Source organism: Nipponia nippon, unplaced genomic scaffold (genome assembly GCF_047370975.1).
Source record: "Nipponia nippon isolate SJK-2023a ecotype South Korea unplaced genomic scaffold, ASM4737097v1 scaffold_47, whole genome shotgun sequence".
In the NCBI taxonomy this organism is placed as follows: domain Eukaryota; kingdom Metazoa; phylum Chordata; class Aves; order Pelecaniformes; family Threskiornithidae; genus Nipponia; species Nipponia nippon.
The window spans coordinates 700,798-727,670 of NW_028262366.1; the positions used below are offsets into that span (position 1 = coordinate 700,798).

Below are 26,873 nucleotides of genomic sequence, written 5' to 3' on the forward strand. Positions count from 1 at the left end.
CCAGTTCAGGCCAGGAATGGGTACTGGGACCAGTTCAGGAGGGATACAGGGACCAGTACAGGGAGAATACGGGAACCAGTTCAGGCCAGGGTAGATGCTGGCACCAGTTCAGGCCAGGGGTGGGGGGGCAGGGATGAGGGGACTGGGGCTATGGGGGGTCTGGGGGGACTGGGATGGGGGTATGAGGGGACTGGGAGGGACTGGGGGGGCAGGGATAGGGGATGGGGGGACATGGGGGATGAAGGGAGGGGGAGTCGGGGGACGGGGGGGTGTATGGGGGAACTGGGCGGGACCGGGAGGGACAGGAGTGGGGATATGGGAGGACTGGGAGGGACAGGAATGGGGTATGGGGGAACTGGGAGGGACTGCGGGGGACAGGGAGGGGGGACTGGGGATATGAGGGGACTGGAAGGGGCTGGGATGAGGATATAGGGAGACTGGGAGGGACTGGGGGGATAGGGAGAAGCGACTGGGGATATGGGGGGACTGGGAGGGAATGGGATGGGGTTATGGGGGCACTGGGGGGACTGGGATGGGGATATGGGGGGACTGGGGGGAATGGGCTGTGGGAGCCGCAGGGGCCAACGGGGAGCACGGGGGGCCACGGGCACTGGGGGGACGGGCCACTCCCCGCCGGTCCCCCCGCCCTGATGCCTCACATGTCCCCAGTTCCCCCCAGTAGCTCCCCAGGATCTCACTTCCCCCTGTAGCTCGCATGACCCCAGTCCCCCCCAGTAGCTCTCGGGATCCCAGTTCCTCCCAGTAGCTCCCCAGGATCCCACTTCCCCCTGTAGCTCGCAGGACCCCAGTTCCCCCCAGCAGCTCCCCATATCCCAGTTTCCCGCAGTAGCCCCCCGGATCCCAGTCCCACCAGTAGCTCCCCATATCCCAGTCCCCCCAGTAGCTCCCAGGATCCCAGTCCCCCCAGTAGCTCCCAGGATTCCAGTCCCACCAGTAGCTCGTAGGACCCCAGTCCCCCCAGTAGCTCCCAGGATTCCAGTCCCACCAGTAGCTCCTCATATCCCAGTCCCCCCAGTAGCCCCCCGGATCCCAGTCCCACCAGTAGCTCCCAGGATCCCAGTCCCCCCAGTAGCTCCCCACTTCCCCCGTTCAGGCCAAACAACGCCCGCGGTGGCGCCGTTCCGGATCCCCCGCCCCCTTGGGGAGGGCGGGGCGCGGGGTGGGCTTCAATCAGGTCCGCCCCACCCGCGCCCCTCCGCTCCCACCCCCGCTGGGGGTCTCAATCAGGTCCGACCCCCCTCCCCCCATGCCGGGCTGTGTCCCCCTGCCATCTTGTCCTTCCCCTTCCCGTCAGCCCCTGCTCCCCGAGTGGGTCCTTCCCCCCCAGTTCAGGCCAAGCCTGGGCACTGGGACCAGTCTGGGTGGATGCCGGCACCAGTTCAGCGCAGGGGGGATGCTGGCACCAGTTCAGGGGGAATGCTGGGACCGGTTCAGGGGGATACGGGAACCAGTTCAGGCCAGGGTGGGTGCTGGCGCTAGTTCAGGGACTGATGCTGGGACCGGTTCAGGGGGAATGCGGGAACCAGTTCAGGCCAAGAACAGGTCCCAGTATCCCCCCTGAACCGGTCCCAGCATCCCTCCTGCACTGGTCCCAGCACCCATTCTTGGCTTGAACTGGTCCCCGCGTCCCCCCTGCACTGAACTGGTGCCAGCACCCACCCAACTGGTCCCAGTAGCCACCCTTGGCCTGGACTGGTCCCAGTATCTCTCCCAAACCGGTCCTAGCAACCCCCACCTTGAACTCCTCCTTGTCTCCCTCCTCTACTGGTCCCTGTATCCCTCCTGAACTGGTCCCAGTGCTCATTCTTGGCCGGAACTGCTTCCAGCATTCCTCCGGAACTGGTCCCAGCATCCGCCCTTGCTTGAACTGGTCCCAGTATCCCAAGGAACCCCCCCCCAGCACGCCAATATTGTTCTCCCCCCCCAGATCCCCCCCCCCAACCTTGGCAATGGGGATCACCCATCACCCCCCCCCCCCAGCACCCTTGGGTGCTCCCCCCGGACGCCTGCGTCCCCCCTCCCGCGCTGTGGGTGCCGGGGGGGGGTCTGGGGGCTGCGGGGGGGGGCGGGGGAGGGCCAGGCCCAGTGAATCAGCGGCGCCTGGGGGCCTGGGTGCTGCCTGGCCCCTGCCAGACGCCGGGCAGGCAGCGGGCAGGCAGCGGGCAGGCAGCACCCCCAGGTAGGGAACCCTGCCAGTGTAGGGGGGACTGGGACCAGTAGAGGGGGGATGCTGGGAGGAGGTCAAGGGGGGTACTGGGACCGGTTTGGGGGAGATACTGGGACCAGTTCAAGCCAAGGCTAGGTGCTGGGACCAGTCTGGGTGGATGCTGGCACCAGTTCAGCACAGGAGGGATGCTGGCACCAGTTCAGGGGGAATGCTGGGACCAGTTCAGGCCAGGAATGGGTACTGGGACCAGTTCAGGAGGGATACAGGGACCAGTACAGGGAGAATACGGGAACCAGTTCAGGCCAGGGTAGATGCTGGCACCAGTTCAGGCCAGGGGTGGGGGGGGCAGGGATGAGGGGACTGGGGCTATGGGGGGTCTGGGGGGACTGGGATGGGGGTATGAGGGGACTGGGAGGGACTGGGGGGCAGGGATAGGGGATGGGGGGACATGGGGGATGAAGGGAGGGGGAGTCGGGGACGGGGGGGGGGGTGTATGGGGGAACTGGGCGGGACCGGGAGGGACAGGAGTGGGGATATGGGAGGACTGGGAGGGACAGGAATGGGGTATGGGGGAACTGGGAGGGACTGCGGGGGACAGGGAGGGGGGACTGGGGATATGAGGGGACTGGAAGGGGCTGGGATGAGGATATAGGGAGACTGGGAGGGACTGGGGGGGATAGGGAGAAGCGACTGGGGATATGGGGGGACTGGGAGGGAATGGGATGGGGTTATGGGGGCACTGGGGGGACTGGGATGGGGATATGGGGGGACTGGGGGGAATGGGCTGTGGGAGCCGCAGGGGCCAACGGGGAGCACGGGGGGGCCACGGGCACTGGGGGGGACGGGCCACTCCCCGCCGGTCCCCCCGCCCTGATGCCTCACATGTCCCCAGTTCCCCCCAGTAGCTCCCCAGGATCTCACTTCCCCCTGTAGCTCGCATGACCCCAGTCCCCCCCAGTAGCTCTCGGGATCCCAGTTCCTCCCAGTAGCTCCCCAGGATCCCACTTCCCCCTGTAGCTCGCAGGACCCCAGTTCCCCCCAGCAGCTCCCCATATCCCAGTTTCCCGCAGTAGCCCCCCGGATCCCAGTCCCACCAGTAGCTCCCCATATCCCAGTCCCCCCAGTAGCTCCCAGGATCCCAGTCCCCCCAGTAGCTCCCAGGATTCCAGTCCCACCAGTAGCTCGTAGGACCCCAGTCCCCCCAGTAGCTCCCAGGATTCCAGTCCCACCAGTAGCTCCTCATATCCCAGTCCCCCCAGTAGCCCCCCGGATCCCAGTCCCACCAGTAGCTCCCAGGATCCCAGTCCCCCCAGTAGCTCCCCACTTCCCCCGTTCAGGCCAAACAACGCCCGCGGTGGCGCCGTTCCGGATCCCCCGCCCCCTTGGGGAGGGCGGGGCGCGGGGTGGGCTTCAATCAGGTCCGCCCCACCCGCGCCCCTCCGCTCCCACCCCCGCTGGGGGTCTCAATCAGGTCCGACCCCCCCCCCCCCATGCCGGGCTGTGTCCCCCTGCCATCTTGTCCTTCCCCTTCCCGTCAGCCCCTGCTCCCCGAGTGGGTCCTTCCCCCCCCAGTTCAGGCCAAGCCTGGGCACTGGGACCAGTCTGGGTGGATGCCGGCACCAGTTCAGCGCAGGGGGGATGCTGGCACCAGTTCAGGGGGAATGCTGGGACCGGTTCAGGGGGATACGGGAACCAGTTCAGGCCAGGGTGGGTGCTGGCGCTAGTTCAGGGACTGATGCTGGGACCGGTTCAGGGGGAATGCGGGAACCAGTTCAGGCCAAGAACAGGTCCCAGTATCCCCCCTGAACCGGTCCCAGCATCCCTCCTGCACTGGTCCCAGCACCCATTCTTGGCTTGAACTGGTCCCCGCGTCCCCCCTGCACTGAACTGGTGCCAGCACCCACCCAACTGGTCCCAGTAGCCACCCTTGGCCTGGACTGGTCCCAGTATCTCTCCCAAACCGGTCCTAGCAACCCCCACCTTGAACTCCTCCTTGTCTCCCTCCTCTACTGGTCCCTGTATCCCTCCTGAACTGGTCCCAGTGCTCATTCTTGGCCGGAACTGCTTCCAGCATTCCTCCGGAACTGGTCCCAGCATCCGCCCTTGCTTGAACTGGTCCCAGTATCCCAAGGAACCCCCCCCCAGCACGCCAATATTGTTCTCCCCCCCCAGATCCCCCCCCCCAACCTTGGCAATGGGGATCAACCATCACCCCCCCCCAGCACCCTTGGGTGCTCCCCCCGGACGCCTGCGTCCCCCCTCCCGCGCTGTGGGTGCCGGGGGGGGGTCTGGGTGCTGCGGGGGGGGGGCGGGGGAGGGCCAGGCCCAGTGAATCAGCGGCGCCTGGGGGCCTGGGTGCTGCCTGGCCTCTGCCAGACGCCGGGCAGGCAGCGGGCAGGCAGCGGGCAGGCAGCACCCCCCAGGTAGGGAACCCTGCCAGTGTAGGGGGGGACTGGGACCAGTAGAGGGGGGATGCTGGGAGGAGGTCAAGGGGGGTACTGGGACCGGTTTGGGGGAGATACTGGGACCAGTTCAAGCCAAGGCTAGGTGCTGGGACCAGTCTGGGTGGATGCTGGCACCAGTTCAGCACAGGAGGGATGCTGGCACCAGTTCAGGGGGAATGCTGGGACCAGTTCAGGCCAGGAATGGGTACTGGGACCAGTTCAGGAGGGATACAGGGACCAGTACAGGGAGAATACGGGAACCAGTTCAGGCCAGGGTAGATGCTGGCACCAGTTCAGGCCAGGGGTGGGGGGCAGGGATGAGGGGACTGGGGCTATGGGGGGTCTGGGGGGACTGGGATGGGGGTATGAGGGGACTGGGAGGGACTGGGGGGGCAGGGATAGGGGATGGGGGGACATGGGGGATGAAGGGAGGGGGAGTCGGGGGACGGGGGGGGGTGTATGGGGGAACTGGGCGGGACCGGGAGGGACAGGAGTGGGGATATGGGAGGACTGGGAGGGACAGGAATGGGGTATGGGGGAACTGGGAGGGACTGCGGGGGACAGGGAGGGGGGGACTGGGGATATGAGGGGACTGGAAGGGGCTGGGATGAGGATATAGGGGGACTGGGAGGGACTGGGGGGATAGGGAGAAGCGACTGGGGATATGGGGGGACTGGGAGGGAATGGGATGGGGTTATGGGGGCACTGGGGGGACTGGGATGGGGATATGGGGGGACTGGGGGGAATGGGGTGTGGGAGCCGCAGGGGCCAACGGGGAGCACGGGGGGGCCACGGGCACTGGGGGGGACGGGCCACTCCCCGCCGGTCCCCCCGCCCTGATGCCTCACATGTCCCCAGTTCCCCCCAGTAGCTCCCCAGGATCTCACTTCCCCCTGTAGCTCGCATGACCCCAGTCCCCCCCAGTAGCTCTCGGGATCCCAGTTCCTCCCAGTAGCTCCCCAGGATCCCACTTCCCCCTGTAGCTCGCAGGACCCCAGTTCCCCCCAGCAGCTCCCCATATCCCAGTTTCCCGCAGTAGCCCCCCGGATCCCAGTCCCACCAGTAGCTCCCCATATCCCCCTCCCCCCAGTAGCTCCCAGGATCCCAGTCCCCCCAGTAGCTCCCAGGATTCCAGTCCCACCAGTAGCTCGTATGACCCCAGTCCCCCCAGTAGCTCCCAGGATTCCAGTCCCACCAGTAGCTCCTCATATCCCAGTCCCCCCAGTAGCCCCCCGGATCCCAGTCCCACCAGTAGCTCCCAGGATCCCAGTCCCCCCAGTAGCTCCCCACTTCCCCCGTTCAGGCCAAACAACGCCCGCGGTGGCGCCGTTCCGGATCCCCCGCCCCCTTGGGGAGGGCGGGGCGCGGGGTGGGCTTCAATCAGGTCCGCCCCACCCGCGCCCCTCCGCTCCCACCCCCGCTGGGGGTCTCAATCAGGTCCCCCCCCCCCCCCCCCCATGCCGGGCTGTGTCCCCCTGCCATCTTGTCCTTCCCCTTCCCGTCAGCCCCTGCTCCCCGAGTGGGTCCTTCCCCCCCAGTTCAGGCCAAGCCTGGGCACTGGGACCAGTCTGGGTTGATGCCGGCACCAGTTCAGCGCAGGGGGGATGCTGGCACCAGTTCAGGGGGAATGCTGGGACCAGTTCAGGCCAAGAATGGATACTGGGACCAGTCTGGGTGGATGCTGGCACCAGTTCAGCACAGGAGGGATGCTGGGACCAGTTCAGGGGGAATGCTGGCACCAGTTCAGGCCAAGAATGGGTACTGGGACCAGTTCAGGAGGGATACGGAGACCAGTTCAGGCCAGGGTGGATTCTGAGGCCGGTTTAGGCTGGATACTGGGACCAGTTCAGACTGGGGCCGGGTGCTGGGACCAATCCAGAGCAGATACTAGGAGAGGTTGAGGGTGGGCAGATGCTGGCACCAGTCCAGAGAGGCTACTGGGACCAGTTTAGGCTGGGTGCTGCACCAGCTCCAGAGTGGGGGGGAGAACCGGGACCAGCTCGGGGGTGTTACTGGGCCCAGTGGGTGCTGGGGGCCCGGGGGGGCCGGTAATGGGGTGCCTGGTTGCAGGGACCCCTCGGCGCTGGGGGGGCCATGGGGCAGAGGCAGGCGGCCACAGCCTCCAGCAGGAACGGGGACGAGGGTACGGGGACTGGGGGGGGTGGGAGGGATTGGGAGGGGGGACTGGGGATATGGGGGGACTGCGAGGTACTGGGAGGGGCTGGGATGGGGTATGGGGGAACTGGGAGGGACTGGGAGGGACAGGAATGGTGGTATAGGTCCACTGGGGGGGACTGGGAGAGATTGGGATGGGGGTATGGGGGACTGGGGGAACTGAGAGGAACTGTGATGGGGGTATGTGGGGATATGGGGGGACTGGGAGGGACTGGGATGAGTGTATGTGGGGACTGGGGGGGACTGGGATGGGTGTATCGGTGCACTGGGGGGCTGGGAGGGACTGGGATGGGGGTATAGGTCCACCGGGGGGGACTGGGAGAGATTGGGATGGGGGGATGGGGGACTGGGGGAACTGAGAGGAACTGGGATGGGGGTATGTGGGGATATGGGGGGACTGGGAGGGACTGGGAGGGACTGGGATGGGGGTATGTGGGGCCGGGGGGGACTGGGATGGGGGTATCGGTGCACTGGGGGACTGGGAGGGACTGGGATGGGGGTATGTGGGGCCGGGGGGGGACTGGGATGGGGGTATCGGTGCACTGGGGGGCTGGGGGGACTGGGCTGGGGGAGCGGCGGGGGCGGACGGGGAGCACGGGGGGCCGCGGGCACTGGGGGGCTCGGGTCACCCCCCGCCGGTCCCCCCGCCCTGACGCCTCCTGCCCCGCGTCCCCGCGTCCCCGTGGGCGCAGGGGGCCCCTCCCCGGGGGGCCGGGGGCCGTCGCCGCTGGAGCGGGGGCTCCACGCCCTGGTGGGCACCTTCTACCAGTACGCCCGGGCCCCGGGGGGGGCAGGAGCCCAGCCTGGACCCCCCGCCTTCCAGCGCCTGCTGCGCCGCGAGCTGGGCCACCAGCTCACCGTGAGTGGCCCCGCGGCTGCCCAGGGCGTCCCCGGGGGTCCCCACGGCCCCCCGCCACGGGACACGGCCGCCGGCGGGGCCACCACCGCCCCACCGGTGCCCCCGGCCCCCCGTGTCCCCATGGCGTCCCTCCACGTGTCTCAGGGCCCCCGTGTCCCCAGGGTGTCCGTCCATGGGTCCCCACGTCCCCATGCCGTCCCTCCATGTGTCCCCACGGCCCCAGCCCCGCGTCTCCCTGCCCTGCTACAGGACACGGCCACCAGTGGGGCCACCACCGCCCCACGGGTGCCCACGGCCCCTCGCGTCCCCATGGCGCCCCTCCACGCGTCCCCATGTCCCCCTGCCGTCCCTCCACGTGTCCCCATGTCCCCCTGCCCAGCCACGGGACCTGGCCACGAGCGGGGCCACCACCTCCCCACCATTCCCCATGTCCCCCCGTGTCCCCAGGGCGTCCTTCCACCTGTCCCCACGTCCCCAGAGCCACGTCCCCCATGTCCCGCCATGAGACACGGGCATAAGTGGGACCACCGGGCCACCACCAGCCCCCCCGGCCCCTTCGTCTCCCTGCACACGTCCCCATGTCCCCCCGTGTCCCCACGGCCTCCTCCCACCTCTCCCCATCTCCCCGGGGCGGCCCCCCCGGGGCCCCACGGCCCCCCGCCCAGCCACGGGACCCCTCCCCCCGCGCTGCCACCCCCTCCCCACCCATCCCCACGGCCCCACGCCGCCCCACGCCGCCCCCGCGGCCCCCTGCCCACGCGCTGCCCGCAGGACACGGGCCAGCCCCAGGCGGTGGCCGCCATCTTCGCGCTGCTGGACGCCAACGGGGACCGGCGCATCTCCTTCGACGAGTACTGGCAGCTGGTGGCCTGGCTCTGCCACGTCCTGCGGCACCGGCACTACGGGGCCGCGCCCGCCCCGCCGCCGCCCCCCATCTGCGGGGACCCCGACGGCCACCCCGCCGCCCCCGCCGCTGCCCCGCTCTGCCCAGCCCACGGGGACGGGCGCCAGTGACCCCCGGCCACGGGGGACGGGGACGTCCCCAGGGTGAGCGGCCCCTGGCCCCCACCCCGCGATGGGGACGGGGACGGTGGCACCCAGGGGGACACGGGGCTGGCGGGTGCCCCGGCTCCCCGGGCTTCGACCCCAAATCGCCCCCGGCGGCGCCGCGGGGTGGCCCCGGCCCCACGGTCACCGGCGACGGGGTGACCGGGCCCCACGGGGACGTCCCCGTCCCCCTCCCCGTCCCCAGGGGCACCGGGGGGAGGAGAAACGTCTTAATATGTAAATTACGCCTTGAATATCTAGAAGGTACTGCAATCATCATCATCATCATCATCATCATCATAATAAAAGACCCGAGAAGGACTGTTGAGGCGGGGAAGGTGCAAATGGCGGAGGGGGAGGCGGCAAATGCGGGTGCTGCCCCATAGGGACCCCTGCCCCATAGGGACCCCCTGCCCCATAGGGACCCCCTGCCCCACAGGGAACACCCCCTGCCACGCCCATCACAGACCCCACCCCTTCAGCCCCCGCCCCTGCCGAGAGTCTGGCCCCGCCCCATCTCAGGGCCCGCCCTCACCCCAACCCTGCCGACTGCTCAGGCCCCGCCCCTCTCTGGTCCTGGACCCGCCCCCTTCTCAGACCCCGCCCCCAGCCCCATTCATACCGTGACCCAGGCCACGCCCTCTCCCAGGCTCCGCCCTCCCGGGGCAGGAGTGGGCTCCCCATGGAGCTGCTGTGGGGTAGGAGGGGTCCCTAAGGGGCAGCAGAGGACCCTATGGGACAGGGAAGGACCCTATGGGGCAGGGGAGGATCCTATGGGGCACGGGGGTGCCTTTGGGGCAGGGGAGGACCCTATGGGGCACAGGGGCCACTATGGGGCAGGAGGGGACCTATGGGAGAATAGAGGACCCCCTATGGGGCAGGGAGGATGCCTATATGTCGGGGGGGTCACTGTGGGCCACGGAGGTCCCAGTGGGGCAGGAAAGGACCCTATGGGGCGGGGGGGGGTCCCTATAGGTCAAGGGGGTCGTAACAGAGCTGGGGGGGGACTCTGTGTGGTAGGAGAGGACCCTATGGGGCAGAGGGACCCTATGGAACGGGAGAGGAACCGACGGGGCAGGGGGTGTTCCCTGTGGGGCAGGGGGTCCCTATGGGGCAGGGGTCCCTATGGGGCAGCACCCGCATTTGCCGCCTCCCCCTCCGCCATTTGCACCTTCCCCGCCTCAACAGTCCTTCTCGGGTCTTTTATTATGATGATGATGATGATGATGATGATGATTGCAGTACCTTCTAGATATTCAAGGCGTAATTTACATATTAAGACGTTTCTCCTCCCCCCGGTGCCCCTGGGGACGGGGAGGGGGACGGGGACGTCCCCGTGGGGCCCGGTCACCCCGTCGCCGGTGACCGTGGGGCCGGGGCCACCCCGCGGCGCCGCCGGGGGCGATTTGGGGTCGAAGCCCGGGGAGCCGGGGCACCCGCCAGCCCCGTGTCCCCCTGGGTGCCACCGTCCCCGTCCCCATCGCGGGGTGGGGGCCAGGGGCCGCTCACCCTGGGGACGTCCCCGTCCCCCGTGGCCGGGGGTCACTGGCGCCCGTCCCCGTGGGCTGGGCAGAGCGGGGCAGCGGCGGGGGCGGCGGGGTGGCCGTCGGGGTCCCCGCAGATGGGGGGCGGCGGCGGGGCGGGCGCGGCCCCGTAGTGCCGGTGCCGCAGGACGTGGCAGAGCCAGGCCACCAGCTGCCAGTACTCGTCGAAGGAGATGCGCCGGTCCCCGTTGGCGTCCAGCAGCGCGAAGATGGCGGCCACCGCCTGGGGCTGGCCCGTGTCCTGCGGGCAGCGCGTGGGCAGGGGGCCGCGGGGGCGGCGTGGGGCGGCGTGGGGCCGTGGGGATGGGTGGGGAGGGGGTGGCAGCGCGGGGGGAGGGGTCCCGTGGCTGGGCGGGGGGCCGTGGGGCCCCGGGGGGGCCGCCCCGGGGAGATGGGGAGAGGTGGGAGGAGGCCGTGGGGACACGGGGGGACATGGGGACGTGTGCAGGGAGACGAAGGGGCCGGGGGGGCTGGTGGTGGCCCGGTGGTCCCACTTATGCCCGTGTCTCATGGCGGGACATGGGGGACGTGGCTCTGGGGACGTGGGGACAGGTGGAAGGACGCCCTGGGGACACGGGGGGACATGGGGAATGGTGGGGAGGTGGTGGCCCCGCTCGTGGCCAGGTCCCGTGGCTGGGCAGGGGGACATGGGGACACGTGGAGGGACGGCAGGGGGACATGGGGACGCGTGGAGGGGCGCCATGGGGACGCGAGGGGCCGTGGGCACCCGTGGGGCGGTGGTGGCCCCACTGGTGGCCGTGTCCTGTAGCAGGGCAGGGAGACGCGGGGCTGGGGCCGTGGGGACACATGGAGGGACGGCATGGGGACGTGGGGACCCATGGACGGACACCCTGGGGACACGGGGGGGCCCTGAGACACGTGGAGGGACGCCATGGGGACACGGGGGGGGGCGGGGGCACCGGTGGGGCGGTGGTGGCCCCGCCGGCGGCCGTGTCCCGTGGCGGGGGGCCGTGGGGACCCCCCGGGGACGCCCTGGGCAGCCGCGGGGCCACTCACGGTGAGCTGGTGGCCCAGCTCGCGGCGCAGCAGGCGCTGGAAGGCGGGGGGGTCCAGGCTGGGCTCCTGCCCCCCCCCCGGGGCCCGGGCGTACTGGTAGAAGGTGCCCACCAGGGCGTGGAGCCCCCGCTCCAGCGGCGACGGCCCCCGGCCCCCCGGGGAGGGGCCCCCTGCGCCCACGGGGACGCGGGGACGCGGGGCAGGAGGCGTCAGGGCGGGGGGACCGGCGGGGGGTGACCCGAGCCCCCCAGTGCCCGCGGCCCCCCGTGCTCCCCGTCCGCCCCCGCCGCTCCCCCAGCCCAGTCCCCCCAGCCCCCCAGTGCACCGATACCCCCATCCCAGTCCCCCCCGGCCCCACATACCCCCATCCCAGTCCCTCCCAGTCCCCCAGTGCACCGATACCCCCATCCCAGTCCCTCCCCGGCCCCACATACCCCCATCCCAGTCCCTCCCAGTCCCCCCATATCCCCACAAACCCCCATCCCAGTTCCTCTCAGTTCCCCCAGTCCCCCATACCCCCATCCCAATCTCTCCCAGTCCCCCCCGGTGGACCTATACCCCCATCCCAGTCCCTCCCAGTCCCCCAGTGCACCGATACACCCATCCCAGTCCCCCCCAGTCCCCACATACACTCATCCCAGTCCCTCCCAGTTCCCCCATATCCCCCCATACCCCCATCCTTGTCCCCCCAGTGCACCGATACACCCATCCCAGTCCCCCCCAGTCCCCACATACACTCACCCCAGTCCCTCCCAGTCCCCCCAATCCCCCATACCCCCATCCCTGTCTCCCCAGTCCATCTATACCCCCATCCTAGTCCCTCCCAGTCCCCCCAGTCCACCTATAGCCCCATTCTAGTCCCTCCCAGTCCCTCCCAGTCCCTCCCAGCCCCCCCAGTCCACCTATACCCCCATACTTGTCCCTCCCAGTCCCTCCCAGTCCCCCCATACCCCATCCCAGTCCCTCCCAGTCCCTCCCAGTTCCCCCATACCCCCATCCCAGTCCCTCCCCGTGTCCCCATTACCGCTGGGGTCCGGGGCGGTGGCACCCCCCTGGCTCTGCCCCATGTCACCCTGTCACACTAACAAGGCCCTGCCGTAAGGAGAAACCCCGTTACCAGCCCCATCCAGGCCCCCCCCCCATCCCAGTGCTCCCAGTATCCCCAGTCAGACCCACTCACTGGGACTGGACCGAGGTCCCCAAGGGCACCTCAGGGTCACTTTGGGGACGGGTTCGACCACGTGGCCTTGGCTATTCCTGGCCACCGGCCCCCCCCCCCCCCCCCCCCGATGGCTCCGGTGACATCTGCCACCACCCTCCCCGGACGCCCGGGTCCCCTTCAGCCCCCCCCCCTCCCCCAATGACCCCAAATCCGCCTGAATTCACCCCAAAACCATCCCACGGCGCTGGCAGCACCCAACCGGGGCACCCAACCCACCCCGTTTTAATTAGCAGCGCTAATTTGGGGCTAATTGGGGGGATTTTGTCCAATTGCGCCAGTTTGGCTGGCGGACGCCCCTGAATCCCGCATTCTCGACCCCCAAATTGCCCAGTTTTGTGCTTTTCCCCCTCAATTCAGAACCCGCCGCTTTTTAATATCTTTTCAAATGACTATTAATGAATATTAATTAATCAGGAGGCGGTGCCGCTCCGTGACGGCGTCTTTTTGCCACCCCCTCCCCGCGACGGCTGAATGCGTGGTCGTGTCTTCTCCGCTGGCTCGTACGAGGGTTGTGCGCCGTGGCACGGCGGGGGACGGACACCCCCCGTCACCCAGCGAAGAACCCCCCCCCCCAAAAAAAGGAGGAAACAACCCCATTTTGAGAGCGGAAATGATCCGAAACCACCAGATCCCGTCGATGGCGGGTGGGAAGCGTTGCAGGCCGCCACTTCGGCTGCTGTTTTTCCACCCCGGAGCCCCGTTTAACCGCCCCCGCCGGAAATTTATAGCCGCGATCGGATGCCGAAAGCTCCGGAAATGTTGCTTCGAATCGTTGGGGTGATCGCGAAGGGACCAGCGGATCCCCCGGTGACGAGCGGCAGAGCCGGTTGGCCGCTTGCCTGCTGCTGGGACGAGGGGGTGGCCCCCGCTCCGCAAGCTGTGAGCTGGGGTGCAGGTGCTGGATGCAAATCTGTGCTGGATCCCTGCTGATCCGGGCTGGCTCCTTGCAAATAGACCTTGTATTCTTACAGATCTGCACGGGATCCCTGCAAATCCGCATTGCATCCTTGCAAAGCTGCACTGGACCCTTGCAAATCTGGGCTGGATCCTTGCAAATCCACATTGCATCCTTGCAAAGCTGCACTGGACCCTTGCAAATCTGGGCTGGATCCATGCAGATCCGCATTGCATCCTTGCAAAGCTGCACTGGACCCTCGCAAATCTGGGCTGGATCCTTGCAAATCCACATTGCATCCTTGCAAATCTGGGCTGGATCTGTGCAGATCCGCATTGCGTCCTTCCAAATCTGCACTGGATCCTTGCAAATCTGGGCTGGATCCATGCAGATCCGCATTGCATCCTTGCAAAGCTGCACTGGACCCTCGCAAATCTGGGCTGGATCCGTGCAGATCCGCATTGCATCCTTGCAAAGCTGCACTGGACCCTTGCAAATCTGGGCTGGATCCTTGCAAATCCACATTGCATCCTTGCAAAGCTGCACTGGACCCTTGCAAATCTGGGCTGGATCCGTGCAGATCCGCATTGCATCCTTGCAAAGCTGCACTGGACCCTTGCAAATCTGGGCTGGATCCTTGCAAATCCACATTGCATCCTTGCAAAGCTGCACTGGATCCTTGCAAATCTGGGCTGGATCCATGCAGATCCGCATTGCATCCTTGCAAAGCTGCACTGGACCCTCGCAAATCTGGGCTGGATCCGTGCAGATCTGCATTGCATCCTTGCAGATCCGCACTGGACCCTTGCAAATCTGGGCTGGATCCTTGCAGATCCACATCGCATCCCTGCAAATCTGAGCCGGATCCTTGCAAGTCAGTGCCGGATCCTTGCAGATCCACATTGCATCCCTGCAAATCTGGGCTGGATCTTTGCAAATCTGGGCTGGATCCGTGCAGATCCACATTGCATCCTTGCAAATCTGGGCTGGATCCTTGCAAGTCTGGGCTGGACCCTTGCAGATCTGCACTGGATCCTTGCAAATCCACATTGCATCCCTGCAAATCTGCACTGGATCCCTGCAAATTCATGTCACGCACTTGCGAATCCAGGTTGCCTCGTTGCAAATCCACGCCGTGGCCTCGCAAATGCAGGCTGCACCCTTGCAAAAATCACATCGCCTCCTTCCAAATTCATGGTACTTCCTTGCAAATCCACACCGGATCCTTGCAAATCCACACCGGATCCTTGGAAATCTACACTGCATCCTTCCAAATTGGCCACGCAACCTTGCAAATCCACGGTGTCCTTGCAAATCCACGGCGTCCTTGCAAATCCCCACTGGATTCTTGCAAATCCATGCTGGATCCTTGCAAGTCCCGACTGCGTCCTTGCAAATCGGCCGTGCAGCCTTGCAAACCCACACCGGATCCTTGCAAATCCACACCGGATCCTTGCAAATCTGGTTGCATCCTCACAAATCCCCCTTGCGCCCTTGCAAATCCCCGTTGCCTCCTCGCAAATCCGCCCTCGCCGTGCCAGGCACCGGCCGAGCCTCGGGTGAAGCCGACGGGAATTCCAAATCCCTTGGGATCCCAGCCCAGCGCCGAGGGCCACCCCAAATCCCTCGGACACCCCTTTATTTTTAGGGAAAACCCCCTTTTTGTAGGGACGTTGGATGCCTTGAGGCGAAGCCGCTCAACCGAAAACAGCCGAGAAGGGCGTTTGCGAGCAAGAAGTAACCCCAAACCACTTTTTCCCCCTTCCCCGTCACCAATTTGGGGAATATTCCCCCCAAAAAGTGCCCAGAGGGGGGTAGGGAGCGATGGGCAGCGGCAGCGTTTCCCCTCCGGCCACATTTTGCTTTTTAAGGGGGGAAAAAAAAAAAAAAGGGTTATTTTCACATCTTGACATGCTTTGTCGAGGTGGATTTTCCCCGCAGGATGGCTTGACCCCGATGGCACCGAAAACCACGAAAATCTCCCCAAATTCATTCCAAAACCCGCCGGGTTTTCCCACTTGGTTGGTTGGTGGCGTCCCCCCCTAAAAAAAAAAAACAACCCAAAACCCACGATCGCACCCTCATTTCGGGAACATTCTCCTGATGAGCAAATCCAGCCCCAAAACTCATCCGGGGGCCGGTTTCGAAGGAGTTTTTGAGGCCAAACATGACATTTCCTGGAAAATTGGGGGGTTCAGGGTATTTTTTTCCCACCTTCCGGCAACCCCCGGCACGTGGGATGCGGGATGTGGCCAGCCGTGAGCGTCCTCTCGGCCCCTCCACCACCATCACCCCGCTTCCCGCGGAGAAAAGTAGCTTTTGGCCCTAAAATGCATCATTTCAACCCAAAACGCATCACCTCGCCCAACAACCCAGGTCATAGCCCCCCCAGATTGCAACATTTTGCCCCAAAACTCATCGTTTCACCCCAAAACGCATCACCTCGCCCAACGATGCAGCTCGTAGCCCCCCAAACTGCGACATTTTACCTCAAAACTCATAATGTCACCCCAAAACGCATCACCTCGCCCAACGACGCAGCTCGTAGCCCCCCAAACTGCGACATTTTACCTCAAAACTCATAATGTCACCCCAAAACGCATCACCTCACCCAACAACGCAGCTCGTAGCCCCCCAAACTGCGACGTTTTACCTCAAAACTCATCGTTTCACCCCAAAACACATCACCTCGCCCAACGACGCAGCTCGTAGCCCCCCAAACTGCGACATTTTACCTCAAAATTCATTGTTTCACCCCAAAACGCATCACCTCACCCAACAACCCAGCTCGTAGCCCCCCAAACTGCGACATTTTGCCCCAAAACTCATCGTTTCACCCCAAAACGCATCACCTCGCCCAACGACGCAGCTCGTAGCCCCGCAAATTGCGACGTTTTGCCCCAAAATTAATTATTTCAACCCAAACTGCATCACCTCACCCAATGATGCAGCTCAGAGACCCTCAAATCACCACATTTCACCTCAGAACTCATCATTTCACCCCAAAATGCATCACCCCACCCAACAACCCAGCTCAGAGCCCCCCAAATTGCGACATTTTGCCCCAAAATCCATTATTTCAACCCCAAACTCATCGCTCCACCCAACGATGCAGCTCAGAGCCCCCCGAATTGCGACAGTTCGCCTCAAAATTCATCATTTCAACCCCAAACGCCTCACCCCACCCAACGACCCCGCTCAGAGCCCCCCCCCCCCCCCCCCAGATCGCAACATTTCACCCCCAAATTCATCATTTCCCCCAGTTCTTTGCCCGTTCCTGCGGCCCGTTGCCGCGGGAGGGGGATGGCGGGGGGGAGGACATCATTTGGGGCAAAAACCGGCTATTTTGGGGGTGGGTTTAACCCCTTCTTGCTATTTTTGGCCCGCTGCTTTGCATGTCTCTGCTCTGCTCGACCACTTGCGGAGGCCGATTTTCGAGGGGGGGCGTTATTTCAAGCGACGCCAACCAACGGCCCCCCCAAAAACCCGTCTTTTTACCCCGAAACCGATGCCAGCGGCGGATCCCGCTCGCAAAAAAAAAAATTATGCCAAAACCCACGACTTCCCCAAATCGACTTCTCCTTCTCCTCGCCGAGCAATTTCACTCCATCGGGTTCTTTCTATCGCCGGACACCTGGGTCCCTTTTGCATCGTTGGGTGTTTTCGCCCCGGAAAAGGGAGATTTGGTGAGTTTTGGGTCCGTTTTAGGCAATTTGCTGCTTTTTTAAGAATTTCGGCTTTTTTTAGGGGGGCGAAAGCGGAGCTCAAGGAGCTGGGGGGTGGGTGTAGGTTGGCCATGGCCAACTCTAAGGTGCCCCCCACCCTTGCGAGCACCCTGGGTCCGCCGGAGGGGCACCGAACCCCCCAAAATTTGGGTGGGGGTGGGGGAGGGGAAGGAGCCGGCCGCCCGGGTCCCATTTCCGTGGCGAAGGCCCCAAGGGGGGGTCCGGGGGGGGGGACCGGTGGCGTTTGCGGGTGCTGGGGGTGGGGTTTCCCCGTTGACGAAGCCGTCGGCAGCGGCGTTCGCTTCTTTTCGGGCTCGGGGGAGGTTTTGGGGTGAGTTGCTGGAGTTTTGGGGATGGGGGGGTGGGGGGGGAGGCAGCCGCAGGGCCTGGCCTGGGGGGGGGGGGGGGGAATTTTGGGCCAAATGGGTTTTTTTCCCCCCAAAAATCCACCCGTCGGGGGGGCAGCGGCTGCCTCCCGGTGCAAGGGAGGGGACGGAGCTGGAGCACCCCCATCTTTTGGCTAAAATCCCCCATTTTGGAGGGAAAAATCGTGTTTTTTTAGAGAAAAATCTCCCTTTTTGGAAAAGATCCCCCCCTTTTTGCAAAAAAAATGATCCCTTTCTGCAAAACTTTCTCTCTTTTTTTGGAAAGATCCCCCTTCGTGCGAAAAAACACTCCCCTTTTGGGCGAAAACCTCCCCGCCTTTGCAAAATTCCCTTCTTTTTTTATAAAAATCCCCTTTTTTCCCCACAAATCCCTCTCTTTTTTCCCTGCAGAAAACCCTTTTTAACCCAAATCCCCTTTTTTTTTCACAGAAAATTCCCCTTTTCCCGCCAACACCAACCCTTTTCCAACACCCCCCCCCCCCCCATTTCCTGCATTTTTCCGGGTCTTTCAGCTCCTTTTCCTCACTTTTTTTTGCCTCAAAATGGAGGAAAACGATGGGGTGGGGTGGGGAAAATGATCAAAAAGAAGGAAATGACCCCAAAACAGTGTCCTTCCCACAGGTCATGGAGGGAAGACGCCAGGAGGGGCCGGAGGTGCGAGGGCGCCCAGGCAAACGCCGTCGGCCGTCGGGTACATGGGGTGGGTGGGCTGAGACCGGGTGAAACTCGGGTCACGAGTGGCGGGATTAGAAGAGGACATGGGGACGCTGCAGAGGAAGGTGGTGGTGGTGGTGGGGGGGGGGGTGACGCAGTGGCCCGTCCCGTGGCCCCCCCCTGTCCCCCCCACCCCCCCCCCCCCCCCGCAGGCCGGATCCTGGTGGCCGCCGCCGCCACCGTCGCCGCCGCTGCCGGGCTCGTTGCCGGTGCCGCCGCCGCCGTCGCCGTGCTGGCAGGTAGGAAGGCCCCCCAAAATTGGGGTGAAAATGGGGAAAAATGGGGGGGAGGGGAAGCTGGGGGGGGGGGGATGGGACAGAGAGGGGACACGGGGGGGGGACGCGGGTGATGGGGACCCCCCCCGCCCCCCGAGTGGCCCCGGCAGTGGGAACCCCATGGGTGAGCAGGGCTGGGATTTTGGGGTGGAAAAAGGGGATTTGGGGGACAATGGGGACGTAGGGGTGAATCCCACGGGTTGGGGACAGGGTGAGGGGTGACACGGGGAGGGGACACAAAGGTGATGGGCACCCCAACCCCTCCCCCCCCCCCCCCCCCAGGGTGGGGGACCCCCTGGGCGAGCGGGGATTTGGGTGGAAAAAGCCCATTTTGGGGGACGATGGGGACGGGGGACGGGGGGGTGTGAATCCAACGGGTTGGGGACAGGGGTGATGGGACACGGGGGTGACACCGAGGGAGGTCTACGGGCGGCGGGTGCTGCCTCCCGCCCTCCCCTCCGGCGCCGGCCCGTTTTGGGGTGAAAAGCGGGGGTTTTGGTGCAGGCGGGGGGGCCGGGGGCTGCGGCTGCCCCCGGGGCTGGCTGGGTTTCGGGGGACGCTGTTACCTCTTCTCGGAGGAGGAAGGCAACTGGAGCCGGGGGCTGGGGCACTGCCGGGATCTGGGGGGGTCCCTCACCCCCCTCGACAGCCCTGAAGAGAAGGTGGGGGCACCCATGGGTGCTGGCGGGGGACACGGGGACGCTGGGAGGGCAGCCAAGGGGGGGGGGCGCTTTGGGGGGGGGTGTTGGGGGGTCCCCGTGTCCCCAGGTGTCTCCATGGTCCCATGGCCCTGCGGCCCCGTGGCCCCATCTCCCCAGGTGGCCCCGTGGCCCTGGGTGGCCCCGTGGCCCCACACCGATGTCCCTGGGTGTCCTTCTGTCCCTGAACGTCCCCATATCCCCATGTCCCCATGTCCCTGGATGTCCCCGTGGCCCCACACCGATGTCCCCGTGGCCCCATGTCCCTGGGTGTCCCCGTGTCCCTGAACGTCCCCATATCCCCATGTCCCTGGGTGTCCCCATGTCCCTGGGTGTCCCCGTGGCCCCACACCAATGTCCCCATGTCCCTGGGTGTCCCCATGTCCCTGTGTCCCTGAACGTCCCCATATCCCCACGTCCCCGTGTCCCTGGGTGTCCCCATGCCCCCATACCAATGTCCCCATGTCCCTGGGTGTCCCCGTGTCCCCACACCGATGTCCGCATGGCCCCATGTCTCCGTGTCCCCACACCGATGTCTCCATGTCCCCATGCCCCCATGCCCCTGGGTGTCCCCATGTCCCCACACCAATGTCCCCATGCCCCTGTGTCCCCATGTTCCCACATCCCCGTGTCCCCGGGTGTCCCCGAGTGTCCCCGTTGTCCCCAGAGGCTGCTGGCACGACACACGGGTCTTCCCCACCACTGGGTCGGGCTGCGGAGGGACACGCAGCACCGGTGGCACTGGGCCAACGGCTCCCGCTCCCAGCCCTGGTGAGGGACGGGGACATCGTGGGGACACGGGGGGGGACGGCAGGGACACGGGGGGGACGGTGGGGACACGGGGGGGGACGGCAGGGACACGGGGGGGACAGGGGAGGGATGGAGAGAGGGAGGGAGGGGGAGGAGGGAGGGAATGAGGAGGGATGGAGGAGGGATGGATGGGGAGATGGAGGAGGATGAGGAGGGATGATGGAGGAGGGATGGAGGGATGAAGGAGGAGGAGGAAGAGAAGGGATGAAGGAGGGATGGAGGGAGTGGGGAGGAGGAGGCGGGATGGAGGGATGATGAAGAAGGAGGAGGAAGAGGAGGGATGAAGGAGGGAGGGATGGACTGGGGAGGAGGAGAGATGAAGGATGGAGGGAGGGATTGGGGAGGAGGAGGAGGGATGGAGGGATGAAGGGTGGAGGGAGAGGAGGGATGGAGGGATTGGGGAGGAGGAGGGATGAAGGAGAGAGGGATGGAGGGAGGGATTGGGGAGGAGGAGGAGGGATGGAGGGATGAAGGGTGGAGGAAGAGGAGGGATGGAGGGATGGAGGGATTGGGGAGGAGGAGGGATGAAGGAGAGGGATGGAGGGAGGGATTGGGGAGGAGGAGGAGGAAGAGGAGGGATGGAGGGTGGAGGAAGAGGAGGGATGGAGGGATTGGGGAGGAGGAGGAAGAGGAGGGATGGAGGGTGGAGGAAGAGGAGGGATGGAGGGATCAGGGAGGAGAAGGAGGGATGAAGGAGGGAGGGAGGGATTAGGAAAGAGGAAGAGGAGGGGTGGCTGGAGGGATGAAGTAGGGATGGAGAGGTGGACAGAAGGATGGCTGGAGGGATTGGGGAGGAGGAGGAGGGACGAAGGGGAGATGGCGGGGGGAGGAAGGAGGGATGGAGGAGGAGGGATGGAGGACGGCGGGATGAAGAGGGGATGGCTGGAGGGATCGGGGCGGAGGAGGAGGAGGAGGGACGAAGGGGAGATGGCGGCGGGAGGAAGGAGGGATGGAGGAAGAGGAGGCCGGGCTGCCGGCAGGTTCGCGGTCCGCGGCGGGGCCGACTGCGCCTACCTGGGGGACGGGGACGTGCAGACGGCCAGCTGCGCCTCCGAGAAGCACTGGATCTGCGCCCGCCCGCCCCCCTGAGCCCCCCCGGGGGGGGGGGGGGGCAGCACCCATGGGTGCCCCCCCACCCACCCATGGGTGCTGCCCCCCCCAATAAAGGAGCTAAAGCAGGAGGGCGTCGCGGCGGCAGAGCCAGCGCAGTTCGGCCCCGCAGCTCTCCAGCGCCCAGCGCCCCCGGCGCAGCACCCCGCAATCCCGGCCCTGGCCCCCGTGCTGCCCGGCCCTGCGGGGACCCCCGGAGTCAGGGGGGTACCCCACAATGGGGGGGGGGACACCCCAAAAGCTGGGGGGGGAGCACCCCAAAAGCTGGGCTTGGGGTAGCCCAACGTCGGGGGGGGTAAGCCCAAAATCTGGGGGGTAGCCCAAAATCTGGGGATGGGGTACCCTAAAATCTGGGGAGGGTTACCCCAAAATCTGGGGGTGGGGCACCCCAAAATATGGGGGTGGGGTACCCCAAAATATGGGGGGTTACCCCAAATTATGGGGGGCTTAGCCCAAAATCTGGGGGGGTTAAACCCCAAAATCTGGGGATGGGGTACCCCAAAATCTGGGGGGTTACCCCAAATTGGGGGGGGTTAGCCCAAAATCTGGGGGTGAGGCACCCCAAAATCTGGGGTATTACCCCAAAATCTGGGAGGGGGTTACCCTAAAATATGGGGGTGGGGTACCCCAAAATCTGGCGGGGGGGCAGGCAGAGAGCGCTGGGGATGGGGGAGGCTGAAGGGGATGGGGAGAGGGGGCACCCCAATATGGGTGGGGAGAAGGGGGCACCCCAATATGGGTGGGGATGGGGAGGAGGGGGCACCCCAATATGGGTGGGGATGGGGAGAGGGGCACCCCAATATGGGTGGGGAGGAGGGGGCACCCCAATATGGGTGGGGATGGGGAGGAGGGGGCACCCCAATATGGGTGGGAAGGAAGGGGCACCCCAATACAGGTGGGGACGGGAAGGGGGGGGGCCCCAGGGACTCGGCCCCCCTGTCCCCCCCCTCCCCGCCCCCCCAAACCTCCCCAGGTCCCCCCCAAACCCCGACTCACGGCGGGGGCTCCTGGGTGCCATCGGGCCAGGTCCAGGCGCGGGCGCGAAAGCGCAGCCCCACCCAAAGGGGGTTCGGTTCCCCCGCCACCCCCTCCAGCGAGGCCTGGGGGGGGCAAGGGGGGGGGTCAGGCTTGGGGGACCCCCCCACTGCACCCCCAAACCCGCCGGCGGCCCCGGGGGGCCCCGACCCCCCCCCCATCACCGATGTTTTGGGGGATGCTGCAGCGTCCGATGCCCCAATCCCCCCGAATCCCCCCCCAAATGGGCATTTTTTGGGGTGCTGCTGTCTGGGACACCCCAATATCCCCCTAAATCGCCCCTAAAATGGATATTTTTGGGGGTGCTACTGCTTGGGATGCCCAAATCCCCCCCAAAATGGGCATTTTTTGGGGTGCTGCAGCCTGGGATACCCCAATATCCCCTCAAATCCCCCCCAAATGGGTATTTTTGGGGTGCTGCAGCCTGGGATACCCCAAACCCCCTCAAATCCCCCCCCAAATGGGCATTTTTTGGGGTGCTGCTGTCTGGGACACCCCAAATCTCCCCCAAATCCCACCCAAAATGGGTATTTTTGGGGGTGCTACTGCTTGGGATGCCCAAATCCCCCCCAAAATGGGTATTTTTTGGGGGTGCTGCAGCCTGGGACGCCCCAATCCCCCCCAAATCCCCCCCCAAATGGGCATTTTTGGGGTGCTGCACCCTAGGGCCCCCCCCCGGGAGGGTATTTGGGGGTACCAGCATCAGTTTGGGGGTGCCAGGGGGGGTCTCACCACAGCCTGGAGGTCGCGGGGGCCGAGCAGGCCGGCAGCGCGGGCAGCGCAATCGCGGGCAGCGTCGTCCCAAGTGCGGGCAGCTGCCGACAGCCGGTAGCAGGCAGCGGCTCGGGGGGTCCAACCGGGGGGGCAGAGGCCGCAGGGAGCCTTCGGCCTCCCCTGCCCGCCTTCCTCCTCCTCGCCTTCCTCTTCCTCGCACAGGCCGCGGCGAAGGGCAGCCGCCAGCTCGGCCGCGCTCCCGTTGCACCCGGCCGCCGGCGGGGTCGGGGTCGGGGTCGCTGCCGGCGGCCGCCGGCTCCCTGCCCCAAAATCCCCTGAATTCAACCCAAAAAGCTCACGGCCCCTCCCCCCCCCAACCGCCCCCCATTTTTGACGTCATCGCCCCATTTTTGACGTCACCCCCCCCAAATTTTTGACATCATCGCCCCATTTCTGACATCACCCCCCCATTTCTGACATCACCCCCCAATTTTGACATCACCCCCATTTTCGACATCACCCCCCCCAATTTTGACATCACCCCCATTTTTGACGTCACCCCCCCATTTTTGACATCACCCCCCCCAATTTTTGACGTCACCCCCCCATTTTTGACATCCCCCCCATTTTTGACCTCTTCCCCCCCCCCCCCCAGCGCCCTTCCCCCCACCGTCCCCGCCCCCCCTTTTCTCTCACCCCCTCCCCCCCCCCCTTTTTGGCACCCACCCCCACCTCGGGGCACCCCTGGGGGTCCCCCCCCACCCTGGGGGGGGGGGGGTGGGGGTGGGAGCAGGCGTCAAACGGCTCCGCGGGGGCGAGCGGGAAACCCGCGAAAACGGTGATTCAGCCCCAAACGGTCGCGGCGGAGCCGCCCACGAGCTCCCCCCCATAGGAGCTGTGCCCATATAGGACCTGCTCCCCTATATATGAGCTCTCCCCCCATAGCAGCTCTCCCCCTGTATAAGCTCCCCACCCTAGAGGACCCCCCATAGGACCCCCCCCCATAGGACTCCCCCATAGGACCCCCACCCATAGGACCCCTCGCCATAGGACCCCCCCATAGGATCCCCACCCATAGGACCCCTCGCCATAGGATCCCCCCATAGGACCCCCCCCATAGGACCCCTCGCCATAGGACCCCCCCATAGGACTCCCCCATAGGACTCCCCCATAGGATCCCCACCCATAGGACCCCTCGCCATAGGACCCCCCCATAGGACCCCCCCATAGGACCCCCCCATAGGATCCCCACCCATAGGGCCTCGCCATAGGCCCCCCCATAGAACTCCCCTAGAGGCCCCCCATAGGACCCCGCTATAGGCCCCCACCATAGAACTCCCCTATAGGACTGCCCCCCATTGGCCCCTGCTATAAGGCCCCCCGCTATAGGCCCCCCCATAGACCCCCACTATAGGGCCCCCCGCTATAGCCCTCCCCATAGGCCCCCGCTATAGGGTCCCCTCGCTATAGCCCCCCCATAGGCCCCGCCATAGGGCCCCCCGCTATAGCCCTCCCCATAGGCCCCCGCCATAGGGCCCCCCGCTATAGGGCCCCCCGCTATAGCCCTCCCCATAGGCCCCCACTATAGGGCCCCCCGCTATAGCCCTCCCCATAGACCCCCGCTATAGGGCCCCCCGCTATAGCCCCCCCCCTAGGCCCCGCCATAGGGCCCCCCGCCATAGGGCCCCCCGCTATAGCCCTCCCCATAGGCCCCGCTATAGGGTCCCCTCGCTATAGCCCCCCCAGGCCCCCGCCATAGGGCCCCCCACTATAGGGCCCCCCACTATAGGCCCCCCCATAGGCCCCCACTATAGGGCCCCCCGCTATAGCCCTCCCCATAGGCCCCCGCTATAGGGTCCCCTCGCTATAGCCCCCCCATAGGCCCCGCCATAGGGCCCCCCGCTATAGGGCCCCCCCGCTATAGCCCTCCCCATAGGCCCCCACCATAGGGCCCCCCGCTATAGGGCCCCCCGCTATAGCCCTCCCCATAGGCCCCCACCATAGGGCCCCCCGCTATAGCCCTCCCCATAGACCCCCGCTATAGGGCCCCCCACTATAGCCCCCCCATAGGCCCCGCTATAGGGTCCCCTCGCTATAGCCCCCCCCATAGGCCCCGCCATAGGGCCCCCCGCCATAGGGCCCCCCGCTATAGCCCCCCCCATAGGCCCCGCCATAGGGCCCCCCCGCCATAGGGCCCCCCCGCCACAGGCCCCCACTCACCCAGCACCCCCAGGGCGCCGATGGCCGCCCCCAGGATCAGGCCCGCGGCCAGGGCCAGGCTGGGGCACAGGGGCCCCCCCCGGGGACAGCGGCGGCCTGGGGGGGACGGGGGGGACCCCGGGACGGTGCTCGGAGCTGCCCTTCGGCCTCACCCCTCCTCCTCCAGCCGCCAGCCCTCTGCCCTCCTTCCTCCTCCTCCTTCAGCCCCTTCCCTCCTCCTCCTCCTCCCTCTCCCACCCTTCCTCCCTCTGCCATCCCTCCTCCTCCTCCCTCCATCCCTCTCCCACCCTTCCTCCTCCCTGCTTCTTCATCCTCCCTCCCTCCTCCTCCTCCCTCCCTCCGAATCCTCCATCCATCCCTCTCCCATCCTTCCTCCTCCCTCCCTCCTCTTCCTCCCTCCCTCCTCCTCCATCCCTCTTCCATCCTTCCTCCTCCTCCCTGCCTCTTCATCCTCCCTCCCTCCTCCTCCTCCCTCCATCCCTCTTCATCCTCCTCCACTCTCCATCCATCCCTCCTCCATCCTTCCTCCACCATCCCTCCTCCTCCTCCTCCATCCCTCCTCCTCCTCCCTCTCCCATCCTTCCTCCTCCATCCCTCCTCCTCCTCCTCCATCCCTCCTCCTCCTCCCTCTCCCATCCTTCCTCCTCCATCCCTCCTCCTCCTCCTCCATCTCTCTTCCATCCTTCCTCCTCCTCCATCCCTCTTCATCCTCCCCCATCCCTCCTCCTCCTCCCCCCTCCCTCTTCCATCCTTCCTCCTCCTCCTCCTCTCCATCCCTCTTCATCCTCCCCCATCCCTCCTCCTCCTCCCCCACCCCTCTTCCATCCTTCCTCCTCCTCCTCCTCTCCATCCCTCTTCATCCTCCCCCTTCCCCCCTCCTCCTCCCCCATCCCTCTTCCATCCTTCCTCCTCCTCCTCCTCTCCTCCTCCCTCCATCCCTCTTCATCCTCCATCCCTCCTCCTCCTCCTCCCCCCATCCCTCTTCCATCCTTCCTCCTCCTCCTCCTCTCCATCCCTCTTCATCCTCCCCCATCCCTCCTCCTCCTCCATCCCTCTTCCATCCTTCCTCCTCCTCCTCCTCTCCTCCTCCCTCCATCCCTCTTCCTCCTCCATCCCTCCTCCTCCTCCTCTATCCCTCTTCCATCTTTCTTCCTCCTCCCTCCATCCGTCTTCATCCTCCTCCATCCTCCCTCCCTCCTCCTCCTCCCTCCTTCATCCTCCTCCTCCTCCCTCCCTCCCTCTTCATCCTCCTCCATCCTCCATCCCTCCTCCCCCCCTCCATCCCCCTTCATCCTCCTCCATCCCTCTTCATCCTCCTCCCTCTCTCTTCCATCCTCCCTCCTCCTCCTCCTCCCTCCCTCTTCATCCTCCTCCCTCCCTCCTCCTCCTCCTCCCTCCCACCTCGGGCGGGGGGCCCGGCCGTTCCCCCCGGCACCCTCAGGTCAGCGTAGACGACCTCCTCGGCCATGTCCCCAGCGCCACCACCGCCGTGTCCCCCCTCCGCCTGTGCCACCCCCGGGTGTCCCCGTGTCCCCCCCCCGTGTCCCCCTCCCCGGGGGGTGAATCACTGCGGGGGGGGGGGGGGCGAAACCACTGCGAAAACATCCGCCCTGGGGGGGGGGGGGGGCCCCAAAACCAGCCCTGCCCCTCCCCCCCCCCCAGGTCACGGGGGTGGGAGGGGGCGGGGCTTCATTAATGGGGTGCACGGGGGTTAATTAACGGCCTGGCGGGGCTTAATTAGCAGGTTTGGGGTCCTTAATGAGCAGGGCTGGGGGCTTAATCTGGGGTAAGGGAG

The 26,873-nt window shown here is 65.9% G+C and overlaps 3 protein-coding genes across 6 annotated transcripts; 1 reads left to right on the top strand and 2 right to left on the bottom strand.

Annotated features, from left to right (window-relative positions):
- The first annotated feature begins 6,726 nt into the window (after positions 1-6,726).
- On the top strand, positions 6,727-9,035 carry LOC148052544 (protein S100-A16-like). The gene is made up of 3 exons (XM_087729809.1): positions 6,727-6,775; positions 7,500-7,666; positions 8,438-9,035. Exons 1-3 carry the CDS (start codon positions 6,727-6,729, stop codon positions 8,678-8,680), a joined length of 459 nt encoding a protein of 152 aa, XP_087585935.1. The 3' UTR covers positions 8,681-9,035.
- An 865-nt stretch (positions 9,036-9,900) lies between these two features.
- LOC148052545 (protein S100-A16-like) lies at positions 9,901-12,535 on the bottom strand. 4 transcript variants are annotated; one of them, XM_087730094.1, is made up of 5 exons: positions 12,455-12,535; positions 12,299-12,366; positions 11,275-11,444; positions 10,250-10,498; positions 9,901-10,036 (listed from the first exon to the last, which is right to left on the bottom strand). In XM_087730094.1, exons 2-4 carry the CDS (start codon positions 12,339-12,341, stop codon positions 10,256-10,258), a joined length of 456 nt encoding a protein of 151 aa, XP_087586220.1. In that variant the 5' UTR covers positions 12,342-12,366; positions 12,455-12,535; the 3' UTR covers positions 9,901-10,036; positions 10,250-10,255. The 4 variants fall into 4 exon arrangements, with proteins under 4 accessions (XP_087586220.1, XP_087586219.1, XP_087586222.1 ...); XM_087730093.1 differs by having other exon boundaries at positions 9,901-10,498; XM_087730096.1 differs by having other exon boundaries at positions 9,901-10,498; positions 12,299-12,355; positions 12,455-12,494.
- Positions 12,536-18,013: 5,478 nt separating this feature from the next.
- On the bottom strand, positions 18,014-26,546 carry LOC148052546 (uncharacterized). The gene is made up of 6 exons (XM_087729810.1): positions 26,480-26,546; positions 25,079-25,174; positions 22,877-23,193; positions 22,106-22,209; positions 19,058-19,142; positions 18,014-18,448 (listed from the first exon to the last, which is right to left on the bottom strand). Exons 1-6 carry the CDS (start codon positions 26,544-26,546, stop codon positions 18,125-18,127), a joined length of 993 nt encoding a protein of 330 aa, XP_087585936.1. The 3' UTR covers positions 18,014-18,124.
- Positions 26,547-26,873: the final 327 nt, after the last annotated feature.